Raw genomic sequence first — 15,208 nt, forward strand, 5'->3', positions numbered from 1 at the left:
AAACCGCTGCGCCACCCAGGGATCCCTCATGTTTTTTTTTTTTAAAGACTGTATTTATTTATTCATAGACAGAGAGAGAGGCAGAGTCACAGGCAGAGGGAGAAGCAGGCATCATACAGAGAGCCTGACGTGGGACTCGATCCAGGGCCTCCAGGATCACGCCCTGGGCTGCAGGTGGTGCTAAACCGCTGTGCCACCGGGGCTGCCCTGTTATCATGTTTTATCTGTAAGCTGCACACATAGGCCATGATGGCTATGTGATGGCCAATGCCTGGCTGACAGTGACCACTAGACCCCATTGGTGAAAGACACATTTTGACTTCAGAGAAGGTGGTGTGTGAAAACAAGTGCATCTTAGAATCAGTGAGCTATGGTTAATTTCTAAGAGTCACTGAGCCTTCATGATGTGTTAATGGTCACCCAAAGACATCTGTAAGGTTGCTCATTTATTAGACCCATTGTACAGATGAACAGAGGTGAAGTCAGCCCCTCCAACTCACATAAGCAGTAGATGGCAGAGCCAGACTGCAGCCCAGGCCAGTGCCGGGAGAGTCGTGTACTATACTTAGGGGCAACCTTGAGGGTCCCAAGAAACCATGCTATCCCACTGGTGGCTGCATCCTCTTTGCCTTTAGGACCTGTGGGCATTGTACATGGGCGTGGCCCCTTCAGGAAACAGCTTGAGAGAGAAGTCAAGGGCCGGGGCAGCCTGGGTCAGCATCCCTAGAGAGAGGACGTCGATGTGGGGCCCACAGAACTGGGGGAGGTTGGCCAGCGTGATGCCTCCGCTGGCCTCCACGCCCACACCGGGGAACTGGGCCTTCAGCGCAGCAGCCGTGGGGTGCAGCTCCTGTGGGACATAAGCCAAGGGGAGGTGAGAGTCCCTGACTCAGCCCCTTCCCCGGAAGCAGGCCCCGCCTCACCTCAGGCCTGAAGTTGTCCAGCAGGACGAGGTCCGCTCCGGCCTTGGCGGCCTCCACAGCCTCCTGCAGACTGCTGCACTCCACCTCCACCTTCAGGGTGAAGTCAGCCACCTGCCGGGCCGCCTGCACTGCCTGGAGGGCAGGCCCAGAAGGTGAGTGAGGACAGTGGCACCTGACATGGGGGCCTGGCCCCAGAAAGGCCCCAGGTGGATAATGAGCTTGGGGTTAATGAAAAGGTCAGGCCACGGGATGGTTTCCCTCACATTAGGTGAAACCACATGAAATTACCCCTTCTGTGGATCCAAAAAAATGGCCAAATATCAGCCATATTTGGCACCAGGATGGGAGTCCAATTTGACTCAAGAACAGTAAAACTGGAAAGCACCTCTTTCTGCCCACGGGTCCTGTCCCCCTGCTATAATACAAACATCTTCTTGTACCAGAAAAAAAAAAAAAAAAAAAAAACTGGAAGGGATCTTTAAGAACATTTTCAAATAGGAAACTGGTCCAGGAAGCTCGAGCAACTTGCTCAAGGTCACAGAGCCACCATCACCAGGTTCCCAGCAGCTCAACCACCCTTTGCTTTTGAACATCACAGCAAGTCCCAGGGCCCTGCTGGAGAAGTCTGCCACCAGCCCATCTGACCTGAGGGCGCGAATGCCCAAGGGGGTGGGAGTGGGGGTCCAGCACCCCGGACTCCCCAGCCATCACTGTTCACCCTGGCGTGGTTGGGGGGGCGGTCGCTGGTAGGGGGCGGGGGCTGCGGCTGGGAGCGCAGCAGGGCCGGCGCAGGGCCCAGCGGGACGCACCTCACCTTCTCCACACCTCCGGCGGCCAGGACGTGGTTGTCCTTCACCATCACTAGCCCTCCCAGGTCATAGCGGTGGGCGGCGGCCCCGCCCACCAGGAGCCCGAACTTCTCCACCAGCCGGAAGCCGGGCGTGGTCTTCCTGGTGCCAGCCACGTGCCCGGTCCAGCCGGTCCCCTTGGCGGCTTCGACGGCGGCGGCGGCGGCGCTGGCCACCCCACTGCAGCGGGCCAGCGTGTTCAGGGCCACCCTCTCGCCCAGCAGCAGGCAGTGCGCGGGGCCCCGGACCTCGGCCACCTTGGCCACCGGCACCAGCTTGGAGCCTTCAGGGAGGAACCAGGACACCTGGCAGTTGACTCGGGCAAAGATGGCATCGAAGAAAGGCCTCCCGGCCAGTACCCCGGGGGACTTGGCCCACAGCACCGCCTGCGACGGGGCTGCCCCCGAAACCAAGGCTGCGTGGTTAAGGCCTGGGCAGTCCTCGCGGAGCCAGCTGTCCGCCAGGGCGGCCAGAGTGGTGGGGGGCAGCAGCAGCTCCAGGCCTGGGAGGGAAAGACAGAGAACAGGGTTACACTGAGGACGCCTCCCTGCAGTCCGGGGTGGTTGTCAAAACATCTAATGACCAGCTAAATTGGGGGCTAGCCAGTCAGGGCAAAGATCTGGGGTTCCCCTCAGACGGGCTTGGGGTTGGACAAGGGTGTCAGATTAGGCAAGTAAGAACACAGGACACCTAGTTAAATTTATTTATTTATTTTTAAAAGATTTTATTTATTTATTCATGAGAGACACAGAGACAGAGAGAAAGAGGCAGAGACACAGGCAGAGGAAGAAGCAGGCTCCATGAAGGGACCCCAACGTGGGACTCGATCCCGGGTCTCCAGGATCAGGCCTGGGGCTGAAGGCAGGCGCTAAACCGCTGAGCCACCCCAGGATCCCCACCTGGTTAAATTTAAATTTCTGCCAAACACCAAAGTTTTCTTGGTATAAATATATCCTAGGTGATATTTAGAACAGACTTACACTTAAAAATCATCTGTTGATTATCTGAAATTCAGATTGAACCCAGTGGCCTGTATTAAGTGGCAAACCTAGTGCTGCATCAACAGCTATTTACCAACCAGAAGAGAAGGCACCTGAGAGTCACCTGCAGCCTTTCCAGTCTCCCTGGCATCTGGCACAGAAGGATTAGTTATGAGTGGAGGCCCCCAGCAGAATAAGTGTATGTCTGCTCTGTAGCATCAAGTATTTTATAGCTGGAAAGTCCGGTTTTTACAGATGTGGAGACTGAGGAAAGGCAAGTGCGCTGAGGTCACACAGCAAACTGGAGGCCGACCAGACCTTGGGGTCCCTTCCCCTTCCCCCTCTTGCTTGGAGCACACACACACTCCTATGCCTGATATCTTAAAGAACTGTCCTCTCTCTAGAGATAGGGGCTGTACAAGGAGGAAGGTGTAAGTGGAAATTGGGCTTGAGCCCTTGCTCTGTGAGGCACAGCGTCAGCGGTGTGGACGAGTCTTTTCTCAGAAAGTTGTGGACCGAGTGGTCCTTCCCGCCCACGTTACCCGCGTTTAGCCGTTAACCCGCTCCTAAGGTCTGTGGATTGAATGGGTGAGCTCGGGCGCGGTGCAACATCGCCATCTGTCGGCCAGGAGAAGACCTGCAGCCTCCTGGGCGCGAGCCCTGAATGGACGGCGCTTCCCGTCGTCGTGGCAGGGGGAGACCATTGGATAGCATGTTAGGGTTTTTTGTTTTTTTTTTTTTGTCTTTGTTTTTGTTTAGATTTTATTTATTTATTCATGAGAAACACACAGAAAGAGAGGCAGAGACACAGGCAGAGGGAGAAGCAGGCTCCATGCAAGGAGCCCGATGCGGGACTCGATGCGGGTCTCCAGGATCACACCCTGAGCTGAAGGCAGATGCTCAACTCCTGAACCACCCAGGCGTCCCTGTTAGGGGGTTTTGATTGGATAGTATGTTGGGTTTTGTTTTGCTTCCTCACTTTTGCTCCACATTGAAGTTAAAACAGGCATTCTGGCTTGCTCTACCCTCAAAATAAGGCTTTCTTCCCCAAAGTCAAGCACCCAATCTTCACCCCTTCCCCACCCTCAGTAATTTTACCTGGCCCTCCTTGCTCATATTCTGCCCCAAATGGCTTCTATTCCTCACTCAGAGCCAGTTGTGCCCTGGCTGGGTACTGAGAGCAAAGTGACTGTGACAGCAAAGTAAATATGACAAAGACATAGTTGTCATCTCCACTGTTCCACCAGCCAGCCAGGCAAAAGGCTGTTGGACATACAACAGAGATATAGAAGCTCCAGCTCCATCCACACCAGGTGTAGTGATGTTTGCTTTTTAAAGTGAATGTGAATCCTTCAACTGGTGAATATATGATATACAAACTGTGAGGCACCTCTGGGGTGTAATTCTACTTGGCAACATAGAAAGGAACCAACTACTGACACACACAATAGGGGACTCATTTCAAATGCATTATTCTAAGTAAAGAAGCCGGATTCTAAAGGCTATGTGCTATTTGAGTTCATCCATATGACATTCTGGAAAAAACAAAACCACAGCAAAAGAACAGACTGGTGGTTTCCTGAGGGGAGGGGGGGCTGGCCACAAAGGAGCAGCACCAGGGAGTTTTGGGGATGGGACTGAATGAGTCTATATTTTCTCTGATGGTGGCTACAGCACTGATGCATTTGTCAAGACTCACAGAACTGTATACAGAAAAGGGTGAATTTTACTCTCTGTAATTATGCCTCATTAAATCTGACTTTAAAATAAGACAATAAAAAAGTAAATCACCCTCCTGCTTCAAACCCCACTTTCATTGTATCAGCTCCAGCTGATACTTCTCTCCCTTTTTCATTTATTTTTTTGACAAATCCTTCTTTTTTTTAAAGATCTTATTTATCTATTCGAGAGAGAGAGACAGGCAGAGGGAGAAGCAGGCTCCATGCAGGGAGCCTGACATAGGACAGGACTCGATCCCGGTTCTCCAGGATCAGGCCCTGGGCTGAAGGGAGCGCTAAACCGCTGAGCCACACGGGCTGCCCTGACAAATCCTTCTTGAACGCCCGCTCTGTGCCAGGTACTAATTGCTGGGTAACAGAGTTGGCAGCCCTCCTTCTTAGCTTTCAGGCCTTAGCCTATGCTGTTCCAAGGCTGTGCCTTTGCCTGGAAGTCCCTTCCCTCCCCCTTCCCCCAAACTCCCCCTTTCCTTCCACTCCTCTCTCAGGTCTTCTCTTAGTTAGCACTTCCTTGGCAGGGGGCTCTGCAGACACCCTATCGGGTCACATGTACACTCTGCTCCTTGATCTTCACCCATGCTCTAATGTCATCACCCAGAGTTTTCTGCTCCATCCCAAGTGCCTAACACATGGAACCATACAAATGTGCTATTTTTATGGGTCAAAGATGGCCAAATATTGGCAATTTCATACTAATTTGCTTAATACTAGGTGTTCAGTGATACTCATCCTAGCATAGAGGCTGCATGGTAGATGAATGAGAACCCAGACTCTGGGGCCAGATGGCCTGGGTTCCAGTACTGCCTCGGCCATCTTCAGCTAAGTGATCTTGGGCAAGTGACAGAGCATCTCCAGGACCTCAAAGGTGCCTCCTTTGTCATAGGGATAACAAAAATAAGCACCTCATAGGGCTGTATGAAAATTAAGTACTTTAATATTTGCAAAGCTCTCGGGAACACTGTCTGGCACACAGTAGATGTGTCTGCTAAAGGATAACTGAGCATCTACCGAGGGTTGTGGGAGCACAGAGGAAGAAATGACTAAGTGTCTGTGAGGAAGGAGGGAGGTAGGTTCTGTGGCCTTGAAGGATGAGTAATGTTTGCCAGGCAGAGCTATGAGGTGGTGGTGGGGGAGACACATTTCATGCTGAAGATGCTGGTGCTCAAGTCTCAAAAGCAAGAAAATAGAGAAAGGCTGTAAGGGGAGATATGGGATGGCCAGAGTGAAAAAGGACTAAAATATTTAGCTGTGTAGTTTGGACAGATCCTAGGGGCCATCACAGAATTTTAAGCACAAGTTTTTTTTGTTTTTTGTGTTTTTTTTTTAAGATTTTATTTTATTTTATTTTATTTATTTTTTAAAATATTTTTTATTTATTTATTCATGAGAGACACAGAGAGAGAGGCAGAGACATAGGCAGAGGGAGAAGCAGGCTCCCCATGGGAAGCCCGATGTGGGACTCCATCCTGGGACCCCAGAATCACAACCTGAGCCAAGGCAGATGCTCAACCACTGATCCACCTAGATTTTATTTATAACTAATTTCGACAACCAGCATGGGGCTTGAACTTACAACCCCGAGATCAAGAATCACACGCTCTACTGACTGACCAACTGAGCCAGCCAGGTACCCCAAGCAAGGGAATTATGGAATTATGATTTTGTTTCAGGAGGGTCAATTCAGACACTGACTAGAGATAGGTTGGGAGGCAAAAGGAGGCTGAGGCAGTTAGCCAGACAGGAAGAGATGTAGCCCTGAGCTTGGGCAGAACCGTAGGAAGAGCAAGCAGGGGCAAATGTGCGAGTTGTTTCTAAGGTAGGATCTGCCCGAATTAGCAGCTCATGAGATGTAGAAGCCTTGGGTTTCTGCCATAGGTAGCTGCAAACTGCCACAAGGAACTATTCAGGGTGGAGGATGGGGACAACAGAAGGCAGCAACCTGCATGCCTGCAGTGTGCCAGCCGTGGGCACCACGCTTCTCTTGGGCTCTCTCGTCTGAAACTCACCACAGGGGATTATTCCCATTTTACAAGCACAGAAGCTGAATGTCAAGGAGGTTCGTGCAGCTGGTGATGCAGCTGAGAAGCAGCAGAGCTGGGGGGAACGACTGACTTTGGCTTTGCAGATGTTAAGGTCGAGATGCCAGCAGGAAGGATGTGCCTGGCCACACCATGATGGTGGGTCCTGGTGAGACACTGGGTGAGGAATGGAGATTTGGGGGCCACCAGCAGAAATGAGTGATGACTAAGCATAGCAGTGGGTGAGATCACCAGGTCAGGAAGAAGAGGAGGCCTCTGGGAAGTACCAGTATTTAAAAAGAGAAGCAGCACCAGGAGGGAGTGGGTGTCTGGAGCTGAGGGTTTCAAGAAGTAGGATGTGAGCAGAAGCAAGTAGAAGGCAGGCTGCAAATGGGCATAAGACTTAGCAGCGGGGAGGCCATTGCCAGAGCACTCGTAGTGCTGTGCAGTGGGGGCAGAAGCCATATCATCACGGTCAAGTAGTGCATGGGAGGTGAGGAAGTGGAGGTGGGGTGTGAGACCACTCTTCTCTGCAGAACTGAGAAAGCAAGAACCCACCTGAGGAGCTCTTCAGACTCTGCTGCTCAGCCCCAGCCCAGACCAACCAAATTAGAATCTTTTATGGGTGGTTCCCAGGCATCCAAGTTTGGAAGAGCTCCTCCTGTGTTTCAGATGCACATGAGGGTTAAGAACCAATGCTCCCAGGGATCCCTGGATGGCTCAGCAGTTTAGCGCCTGCCTTCGGCCCAGGAAGTGACCCTGGCTGGAGTCCTGGGATCGGGTCCCACAACAGGTTCCCTGGAACCTGTTCTCCCTCTGCCTGTGTCTCTGCCTTTCTGTGTGTGTGTGTGTGTCTCTCGTGAATAAATAAATAAAATCTAAAAAAAAAAAAAAAAGAATGAATGCTCCCGGAGCACCAGGCTGGCTCACTCCATAGAGCATGCAACTCAATCTTGGAGTCGTGAATTCGAGCCCCACATTGGGTGTAAATATTACTTAAAAATAAACTCTTTAAAAAATTAAGAGAAAGATGCTTGGGTGGCTCAGACAGTTAAGCGTCTGAGTTCCTTTGGCTCAGGTCATGATCTCAGAGTCCGGGAATAGAGCCCTGAATCAAGCTCCCTGCTCAGCAGGGAGTCTGCTTGTCCCTCCCCCTCTCCCCCTACTCGTGCTTTCTCTCTATCTTTCTCTCTCAAATAAATAAAATCTTTTTAAAAAATAAATAAAAGGGGCACTTGGGTTGCTCAGTTGGTTAAGAGTATGTCTTCGGCTCAGGTCTTGATCTCAGGTCAGATCCTGGGATAGAGACCTGTGTTGGGCTCCCTGCTTGCCAGGGAACCTCCTCCCTCTCCCTCTGCTCCTTCCATGTCTGGTTCTCTCTCTCTCTCTCTCTCTCTCTCTCTCTTTCTCTTCCAAATAAAGAAATTACAATCTGTAAAAATAAATAAGCAATAAATAATAAAAAGAATCTTTTTTTAAAAAAGATTCATTCATTTATGAGAGAGCAAGAGCACACTGGAGAGTATGGGGTCATGGGCAGAGGGAGAGGGAGAGTCTCAAGCAGACTGTGTTGAGCATGCAGTCCTAAACAGGGCTCTATCTCACAACCCTAAGATCATGACCTAAGCCAAAACCAAGAGTCAGACACTTAACCTACTGTACCACCCAGGCACCCACACACACAAAGAATCTTTTTTTTTTTTTTAAGATTTTATTTATTTATTCATGATAGACATAGAGGGGGGGGGGGGAGACTCAGGCAGAGGGAGAAGCAGGATCCATGCACTGGAAGCCCGACGTGGGACTCAATCCCGGGTCTCCAGGATCGCGCCCTGGGCCAAAGGCCGGCGCCAAACCGCTTGAGCCACCCAGGGATCCCACACACAAAGAATCTTAACACACATACTAACCAATCACAACATGGATCTTATTTCGATCCTAATTCAAACAACTGAAACCAAATTAAAGCATTTATGAGACAACTGGAAATCTGGACACTGGATGTTTAATAACATTAAGGAAATTTTTAAATAATTCAGATGTAAAAAAAATTAGTTGTGATCATTGTATTGTGGTTGTAACAAAAAGAAAAGTCCTCATCTTTTTTAGAAAATACACGCCAAGATGTTCATGTATGAAAAGACTTACGAGGGATCCCTGGGTGGCGCAGCGGTTTGGCGCCTGCCTTTGGCCCAGGGCACGATCCTGGAGACCTGGGATCGAATCCCACGTCGGGCTCCCGGTGCATGGAGCCTGCTTCTCCCTCTGCCTATGTCTCTGCCCGCCCCCTCTCTCTGTGTGACTATCATAAATAAATAAAAATTAAAAAATAAAAATTAAAAAATATCATAAATAAATTAAAAAAAGAAAAAGAAAAGACTTATTAGCCCATTTTGCTTTAAGGTGTTCCTGAAAGGTAGAAAGTAGAAGATGTGTGGATGGAGCCCAGCTGGCCAAAAGTTGGTGGTTGTTGAGGCTGGGTGATAGGTACATGAGGGTCCATCCTTACTTTTCTGCTTACTTTTGTGTACATTTGAAATTCTCTATAATAAAGAAAAGGAAGAAAGAACGGAAGGAAAGAAGGAAGGAAGGGACGGAGGAAAGGACAGCAAGAAATCTTGTTTGACAGGGTCAAGGAAAGCTTTCCTTAGGGTGGGTAAGACAGTGGTTCTCAACCTTGGCTGCACAATGGAATTATTTGCGGAGCTTAGCAAAATGCTGATGCGTGGGTCCCACCCCCCAGAGATTCTAACATAATGGGTCTACAATGTGGTGACCTAATTCTAATTCATAGCAGAGCTGAGAGCTTCAGAACTGCAGGAAGGGAATCATGGCTACCAACCACTGGTGCCTACCATACGCCAGGCACTTGCCACATTGCCACAGGCCTGGCACTTTGTCACAAATCTTACCCCTAGTTCCTCAAGCTAGAGCTCATTCATATTTACAGATGGAGACCTGAGGCTCAGAAATGTAAAGGAAACTCCTTACAGAGCAGAGTAGGAAATGACCCGTGTAGATTCAGGTTGTGCCTCCTACGCTGCCTCCACCAGCAAGGGTTGCTCTCTTGGAGGCTTCGAGATCCATTGTTCTGGGCTTGTCTACCATTCGGTCAGAATATTATCTGCTCCGTGTTCCATTTGTGAAACATAAGCAAGTACATCTGGTTTGTTTCAGGCCCCCACTCTCTCATGTGTTTCCAACAAAAGGGATTCCTGGGGGAAGCTTTGAAAATGCGGCTCTTCTATTTAGCAGCTGTTACTGAAAGGAACTTCAGAGAAGGGAGCGCTGTTTTTGCAGGTGCCTGAGGAGACCTTGCCCAGAAACTGCCACCCAGGGGGGACAGCTATAACACCCTGTCCCACCTTCTACCCTTCCAGTTGTTATATGTAAAAGTTCTCTCAAGATGCCTAGACTTAAAAAAAAAAAAAAAAGATGCCTAGACTTCACAGATTATATATAGTTTTACCCTGTGAGATGTAACCCTGATCTCTTCATTAGTTGACTAAAGTTTTATTAAAATTGGCATCTCTGGGGGAACCTTCTTACACTGCTGGGAGGGAATGCAAACTGGTGCAGCCACTATGAAAAACAGTATGGAGGTTCCTCAAAAGTTAAAAATAGAGCTACCCTACCACTCAGTAATTGCACTCCTGGGGATTTATCCAAAGCATACAAACCTAGTGATTCAATGGGGCACATGCTCCCCAATATTCACAGCAGCAATGTCCACAATAGCCAAACTATGAAGAGAGCCCAGATGTCCATCGACAGATGGATGGATAAAGAAGATGTGGTACATATATACAATGGAATATTACTCAGCCACAAAAAGAATGAATGCAGTCCTAAACAGGGCTCTAAACAGTCCTAAACAGTTGCATCATTTGCAACGATGTGGATGAAACTAAAGAGTGTTATGCTAAGTGAAATAAGTCAATCAGAGAAAGACAATTATATGATCTCACTCATATGTGGAATTTAAGAAACAAAACAGATAAACATAGGGGAAGGGAAGGAAAAATAAAATAAGATAAAAACAGAGAGGGAAGCAAACCATAAGAGATTCTTAATTCCAGGAAACAAACAGAGTTGCTGGAGGGGAGGTAGACAGAGAGATGGGGTAACTGGGTGATGGCCATGAAGAAGCGCACGTGATGGAATGAGCACTGGGTATGATATATGCAACTGGTGAATCGCTAAATTCTACTCCTGAGGCTAATAATGTGATGCATGTTAACTAACTTGGATTTAAATAAAGTTTTGAAAATGGGCATCTTTGTTTCTGAGGGGATGCATCTTGGGCTATTTCTTGCACTAGATCAGAATCAGAACGCCCATACCTTCATCTTTACATCAGTCACTTAACTGTTTCTTGTCTGGGATGGATGGGTCACAAAGGGAGACTCTATGAATGCACCTAAGATGAGTATAACAAGTGTTTGTTTTCAGTTTTGTGTGTAATGACATGGCCTGTGCCTGCAGCTACAGCTCTGGTATGTGTTCAACTAAAAGCAAGTCAGGAAGGGGCCGCCCAGCTAGCTCAGTCAGTGAAGCGTGCAGCTCTTGATCTTGGGGTCATGAGTTGGAGCCCCATGTTGAGGGTAGAGATGACATAAATAGATAGATAGATATATGGATAGATAGATAGATAGATAGATAGATAGATAGATAGCAGCTGGCACTTTCTAAAGCGCTGCGCCAAGCATTTTATATATACCAACACATTCGATCCTCACAACAACCTTATGAGATAGGTCCCATTATTCTCCCCATTTTACAGATAAGGAAGCTGAGGCACTGAGAGACCACAAACCACATCCAGATTTCACAAAGTTCACACAGCTGGGAAGTGGGGAGTTAGAGTCATTAACTCAGGCAGAGTGGCTCCCGAGTCCCCTCACTTACCCCACCCCACCGCCATAATCTAGCACTGAGTGATATTTTTAAATTGTGATGTGCTTATCATGTCAACATTCACAGAGTTCTGCAAACCACACCCATGGTTCCAGGGCTCTGTCCATGCAGTAGTAAGAACACCCGGCTCAGGAGTCAGAAACACCTGGGCTGGAACTGGACTCCACCACCTACACACTGAGTGACCTCAGGCGGTTTGCTAACCTCTGTGAGAGTCGGTTTCATGCAGGAATCACAGGGCTTTTCTTTTCTTTCTTTTTTTTTTTTTAAGATTTTATTTATTTATTCATGAGAAACACACAGAGAGAGAGGCAGAGACATAGGCAGAGGGAGAAGCAGGCTCCACGCAGGAGCCCCATGTGAGACTCGATACCGGGTCTCCAGGATCACGTTCTGGGTCGAAGGCTGGCGCTAAACAGCTGAGCCACCCAGGGATCCTCACAGGGCTTTTCTGCAGTGACAACCTCCCCACGGGAACATGTCCCTGATGAAGGACCTCCTGCCTGCATCCTAGTCCCCAGGAAGAGGAGAAGAAGCGCCTGGCGTAGAGCCCCAACTCTTACTTCATGTATGCCAAGTGCTCGGGATGCTACAAAATCACCACCGTCTTTAGCCATGCACACACCATGGTTTTGTGTGCTGGCTGTTCCACTGTCCTTTGCCAGCCTGCAGGAGGAAAAGCAAGCCTTCTGGAAGGATGTGCCTTCATACAGAGGCAGCACTGAAAGCGCCCTGAATCAAGATGAGTGGGACACTATCCCAATAAACAGATTTTTTTAAATTTTTATTTATTTATGATAGTCATAGAGAGAGAGAGAGAGGCAGAGACACAGGCAGAGGGAGAAGCAGGCTCCAAGCACCGGGAGCCCGACGTGGGATTCGATCCCGGGTCTCCCGGATCGCGCCCTGGGCCAAAGGCAGGCGCCAAACCGCTGCGCCACCCAGGGATCCCAATAAACAGATTTTGGATAAAAAGAAAGGAAAGGAAAGGAAAAATCACAGGGCCACAATGAGGAGGGCAAGAAGTGGTCGACAAGTGCTGAGCCAATGCCTGACAGATGTCTCTGAACCCCTTTGGGTGTGACCGTGACAGCCCTGTTCATTCGGCTTTAAAAAAAAAATTTATTTATTCATGAGAGACACAGAGACACAGGCAGAGGGAGAAGCAGGCTCCCGCAAGGAGCCCGATGTGGGACTCATCTGGAACTCTGGGATCAGGCCCTGAGCCAAAGGCGGACGCCCAGCTGCTGACCCACTCAGCCATCCCTCAGCTCTTTATTTGTTGATCCATTTGGCTAACACCAGATGGAGACAGAGGCTGACGAGCACAGCAACTCCCAGCTAAAGTTCTTGTTCTCATCCCCTTCTCTCTCTAAAGAAGAGAAATGAGCCCTCCAAGGGCTCAAAGGGACTGCCTATCATGCAAGTGGTAAAATGCTCTACAGAATTTCAGATCGGGGGACACCTGGGTGGCTCAGCATTTGAGTGTCTGCCTCCGGCTCAGGGCGTGATCCCGGGATCCGGGATCCGGTCCCACATCGGGCTCCTTGCATGGAGCCTTCTTCTCCCTCTGCCTGTGTCTCTGTCTCTCTCATTGTCTCTCATGAATAAATAAATAAAATCTTAAAAAAAAAAAAAAGAATTTCAGATCGGTTTGAGTAGCAAGAGGGGGCTGAACGGCAGGACCGGGCCAGACTGAGCAGGCCTTGAATGATAGGAACGAGTCAGGGTCTTGTTCAACAGGCAAAAAGAAAAATCACTGATACATTCCATCTGAAATCACTTGGAAGTTTAAATATTTAAACTGCGCCTGGTGTTCTTGAAAGATACAAGATGGGAGGCTGCAGCAACAGCCCGGGCAAGGAACAGGGGGCCAGGGGAAGGGTAGTGAGGACGTTTTTTGCTCCCAAGGCTGTAAGGGAACACAGCACCTGCACCCTGCACCCTGCTCCCACCCTGCCCTGCTCATGCTTGGGCCAGGCCTGACCTCTCCATCTTTGCCCACCAGCCTGCCATCTACATCTGCCCCAACTCTGTCCTCACCCCTCCTTGCTGCCACATCCCCAGCTTTTGCTTCACCCCTTAGACTTTTCCCTTAGACCCTCCCGGCTTTATTCCCATGAGGCACTGATCAATGCCAGTCCAGAGTTATGGACACACATCACCAGAAAGAAGGCAGCAAAGCAAAGGAAGCCTCCACCAGGCTGCTCCCCAGAAGGAGGTGGGAACAGAAAACGAAGAGGTTAGAGGTTTAGGTGACGCTCAGGAGAAGGGGAGTCCATAGGACGTGGCAACTGTCTGGATGTTGGGGTGCAAGGGGGGATGAACAGTCACAGATGACCCTGAGTTTCCAGTCCAAGTAGGAGGATGGTGAAGTAGGGATAGACATGGAGAGGATATGAGGGGACGTCTCTGAGTCTGACATGCCAGTGAGTTGTCAGGTGGAGATGGACATGCAAGGCTTCCAAGTGTGGGACTGGGACCCAGGGAGGGCTCAGGGCTGCAGAGACACACCTGGGGAGTCAGCACCACCACCAGCATGACTACACCGAGGGATTCCTATGTAGTAGGCACTGGAAGTGTATTATCTCATCAAGCCCTCCCCACAACCCAAGGGAAGACAACATTTTCACTTCATCAGTAAGGAAACTGAGGCACAGTGAGGAGAGGCATTTTGTCTGAGGTCACACAGCTAGCGGGTGGCAGGGATGGGGCTGAATCCAGGCTCTGACTCTGAGGCCATTTCTAAACCGAAAGTTTGTTTGGATCCCCAAGAGCTGGTTCCGCAGCCTAGCCAGAGGTGCCAGGTGTGTGTGTGGGGGGGCACCAGAAGCCCCAAAGCAGGGGAGGCAGATGAGAGCCAAGGAAGAAGCAGCCCAGAAAGGGGGAAGGGCAAATGCAGACAGCTCTAGAAGGAGCCCGACTTCTGTCCTGCAGGCACTGGCCAATAGCTTCTGTGAGTCTGACATTCGTCCTCCCTACAGCCTCATGAGCTGGGAACTAGTATTGTCATTTTGCAGATGCAAGAAGATGAGGCTCTGAGAAGTCAAGTGACTTGCCGGAGGTCACACAGCCTGCTCCAGGTGGAGCCCAGATTCAAGTAGGAGCCTTTGATTCCAGAGCCTGGCCCCAATCATCGACCACTCGCCCTCCTTCTCCACTGCGATATCACCCCCACCCCAGGCAGAGTCACGGGGCTCAAGTCCCCTCCCCCACCAGCTACATAAGGGACAGGACTTTGCCTCCCCTCCTCCCTGCTGGCTAGCATGGGGCAAAGTCCAGAGCTGCTCCCCAGACAGGGCCTCCTCCAGACCCCTCTGGACCTTTCCTTTCCTGGGGCTCAAGCCCCTTTCTCCCCAGAACTCGCTGGGGACTATAGAAAGAGAAAGAAGAGGCTCTCAGGAGACAGAAGAATTGCTTGGGATTCAGAGAGGTCAGAGGGCGTGAGGAGGGCAAAGCAGGGGGGGCAGGGAATGGATCTTCTTTGGTGGGGGAGGGGGGCTAAGGGATTGAGATTAGTTGGGATGAGGAGGGAGGCAGGAGAGGGGAGATGGTGAAGCAGGGACAGAGAGGAGAGGCCTGGGGGTTTCCTTTACCTTTAGGGTCCATGATGGCTGGAGGCGCAGGGCTGGCGTGTCCACTCTCAGTCCACGACCCAGAGGCCCAGAGTGGGGGTGGGGCTGCCAGAGGAAGGAGGAAGGGGCCGGTCTAGCCAGGTCTAGCCAGCCCTTCTCCAGTTCTCTGGAGCTCTCTCCTGCCCTCTCCCAGGACCCCTGGCGCTGGACA

The 15,208-nt window shown here is 50.1% G+C and overlaps 2 protein-coding genes across 2 annotated transcripts; one reads left to right on the top strand and one right to left on the bottom strand.

Annotated features, from left to right (window-relative positions):
* Window positions 1-433: 433 nt before the first annotated feature.
* On the bottom strand, window positions 434-15,208 carry QPRT (quinolinate phosphoribosyltransferase). Its single transcript, XM_072836445.1, has 4 exons — window positions 15,019-15,208; window positions 1,738-2,273; window positions 924-1,055; window positions 434-850 (listed from the first exon to the last, which is right to left on the bottom strand). The coding sequence occupies exons 1-4, from the start codon at window positions 15,029-15,031 to the stop codon at window positions 632-634; spliced, it is 900 nt and encodes a 299-aa protein (XP_072692546.1). The 5' UTR covers window positions 15,032-15,208; the 3' UTR covers window positions 434-631.
* Window positions 11,989-12,147, top strand: LOC140637653 (small ribosomal subunit protein eS27-like). The gene has a single exon (XM_072833984.1). The coding sequence runs from the start codon at window positions 11,989-11,991 to the stop codon at window positions 12,145-12,147; it is 159 nt and encodes a 52-aa protein (XP_072690085.1).

This window comes from Canis lupus, chromosome 8 (genome assembly GCF_048164855.1).
Source record: "Canis lupus baileyi chromosome 8, mCanLup2.hap1, whole genome shotgun sequence".
Taxonomy (NCBI): Eukaryota; Metazoa; Chordata; class Mammalia; order Carnivora; family Canidae; genus Canis; species Canis lupus.

Coding starts and splice junctions, on each gene's coding strand:
- QPRT (XM_072836445.1), bottom strand. Junction 1,056..1,737: donor CCGCCGGAGGTGTGGAGAAG/GTGAGGTGCGTC, acceptor CCTGCCCTCCAG/GCAGTGCAGGCGGCCCGGCA. Junction 851..923: donor TGGACAACTTCAGGCCTGAG/GTGAGGCGGGGC, acceptor TATGTCCCACAG/GAGCTGCACCCCACGGCTGC.
- LOC140637653 (XM_072833984.1), top strand. CDS start 11,989: ATGTATGCCAAGTGCTCGGGATGCTACAAAATCACCACCGTCTTTAGC.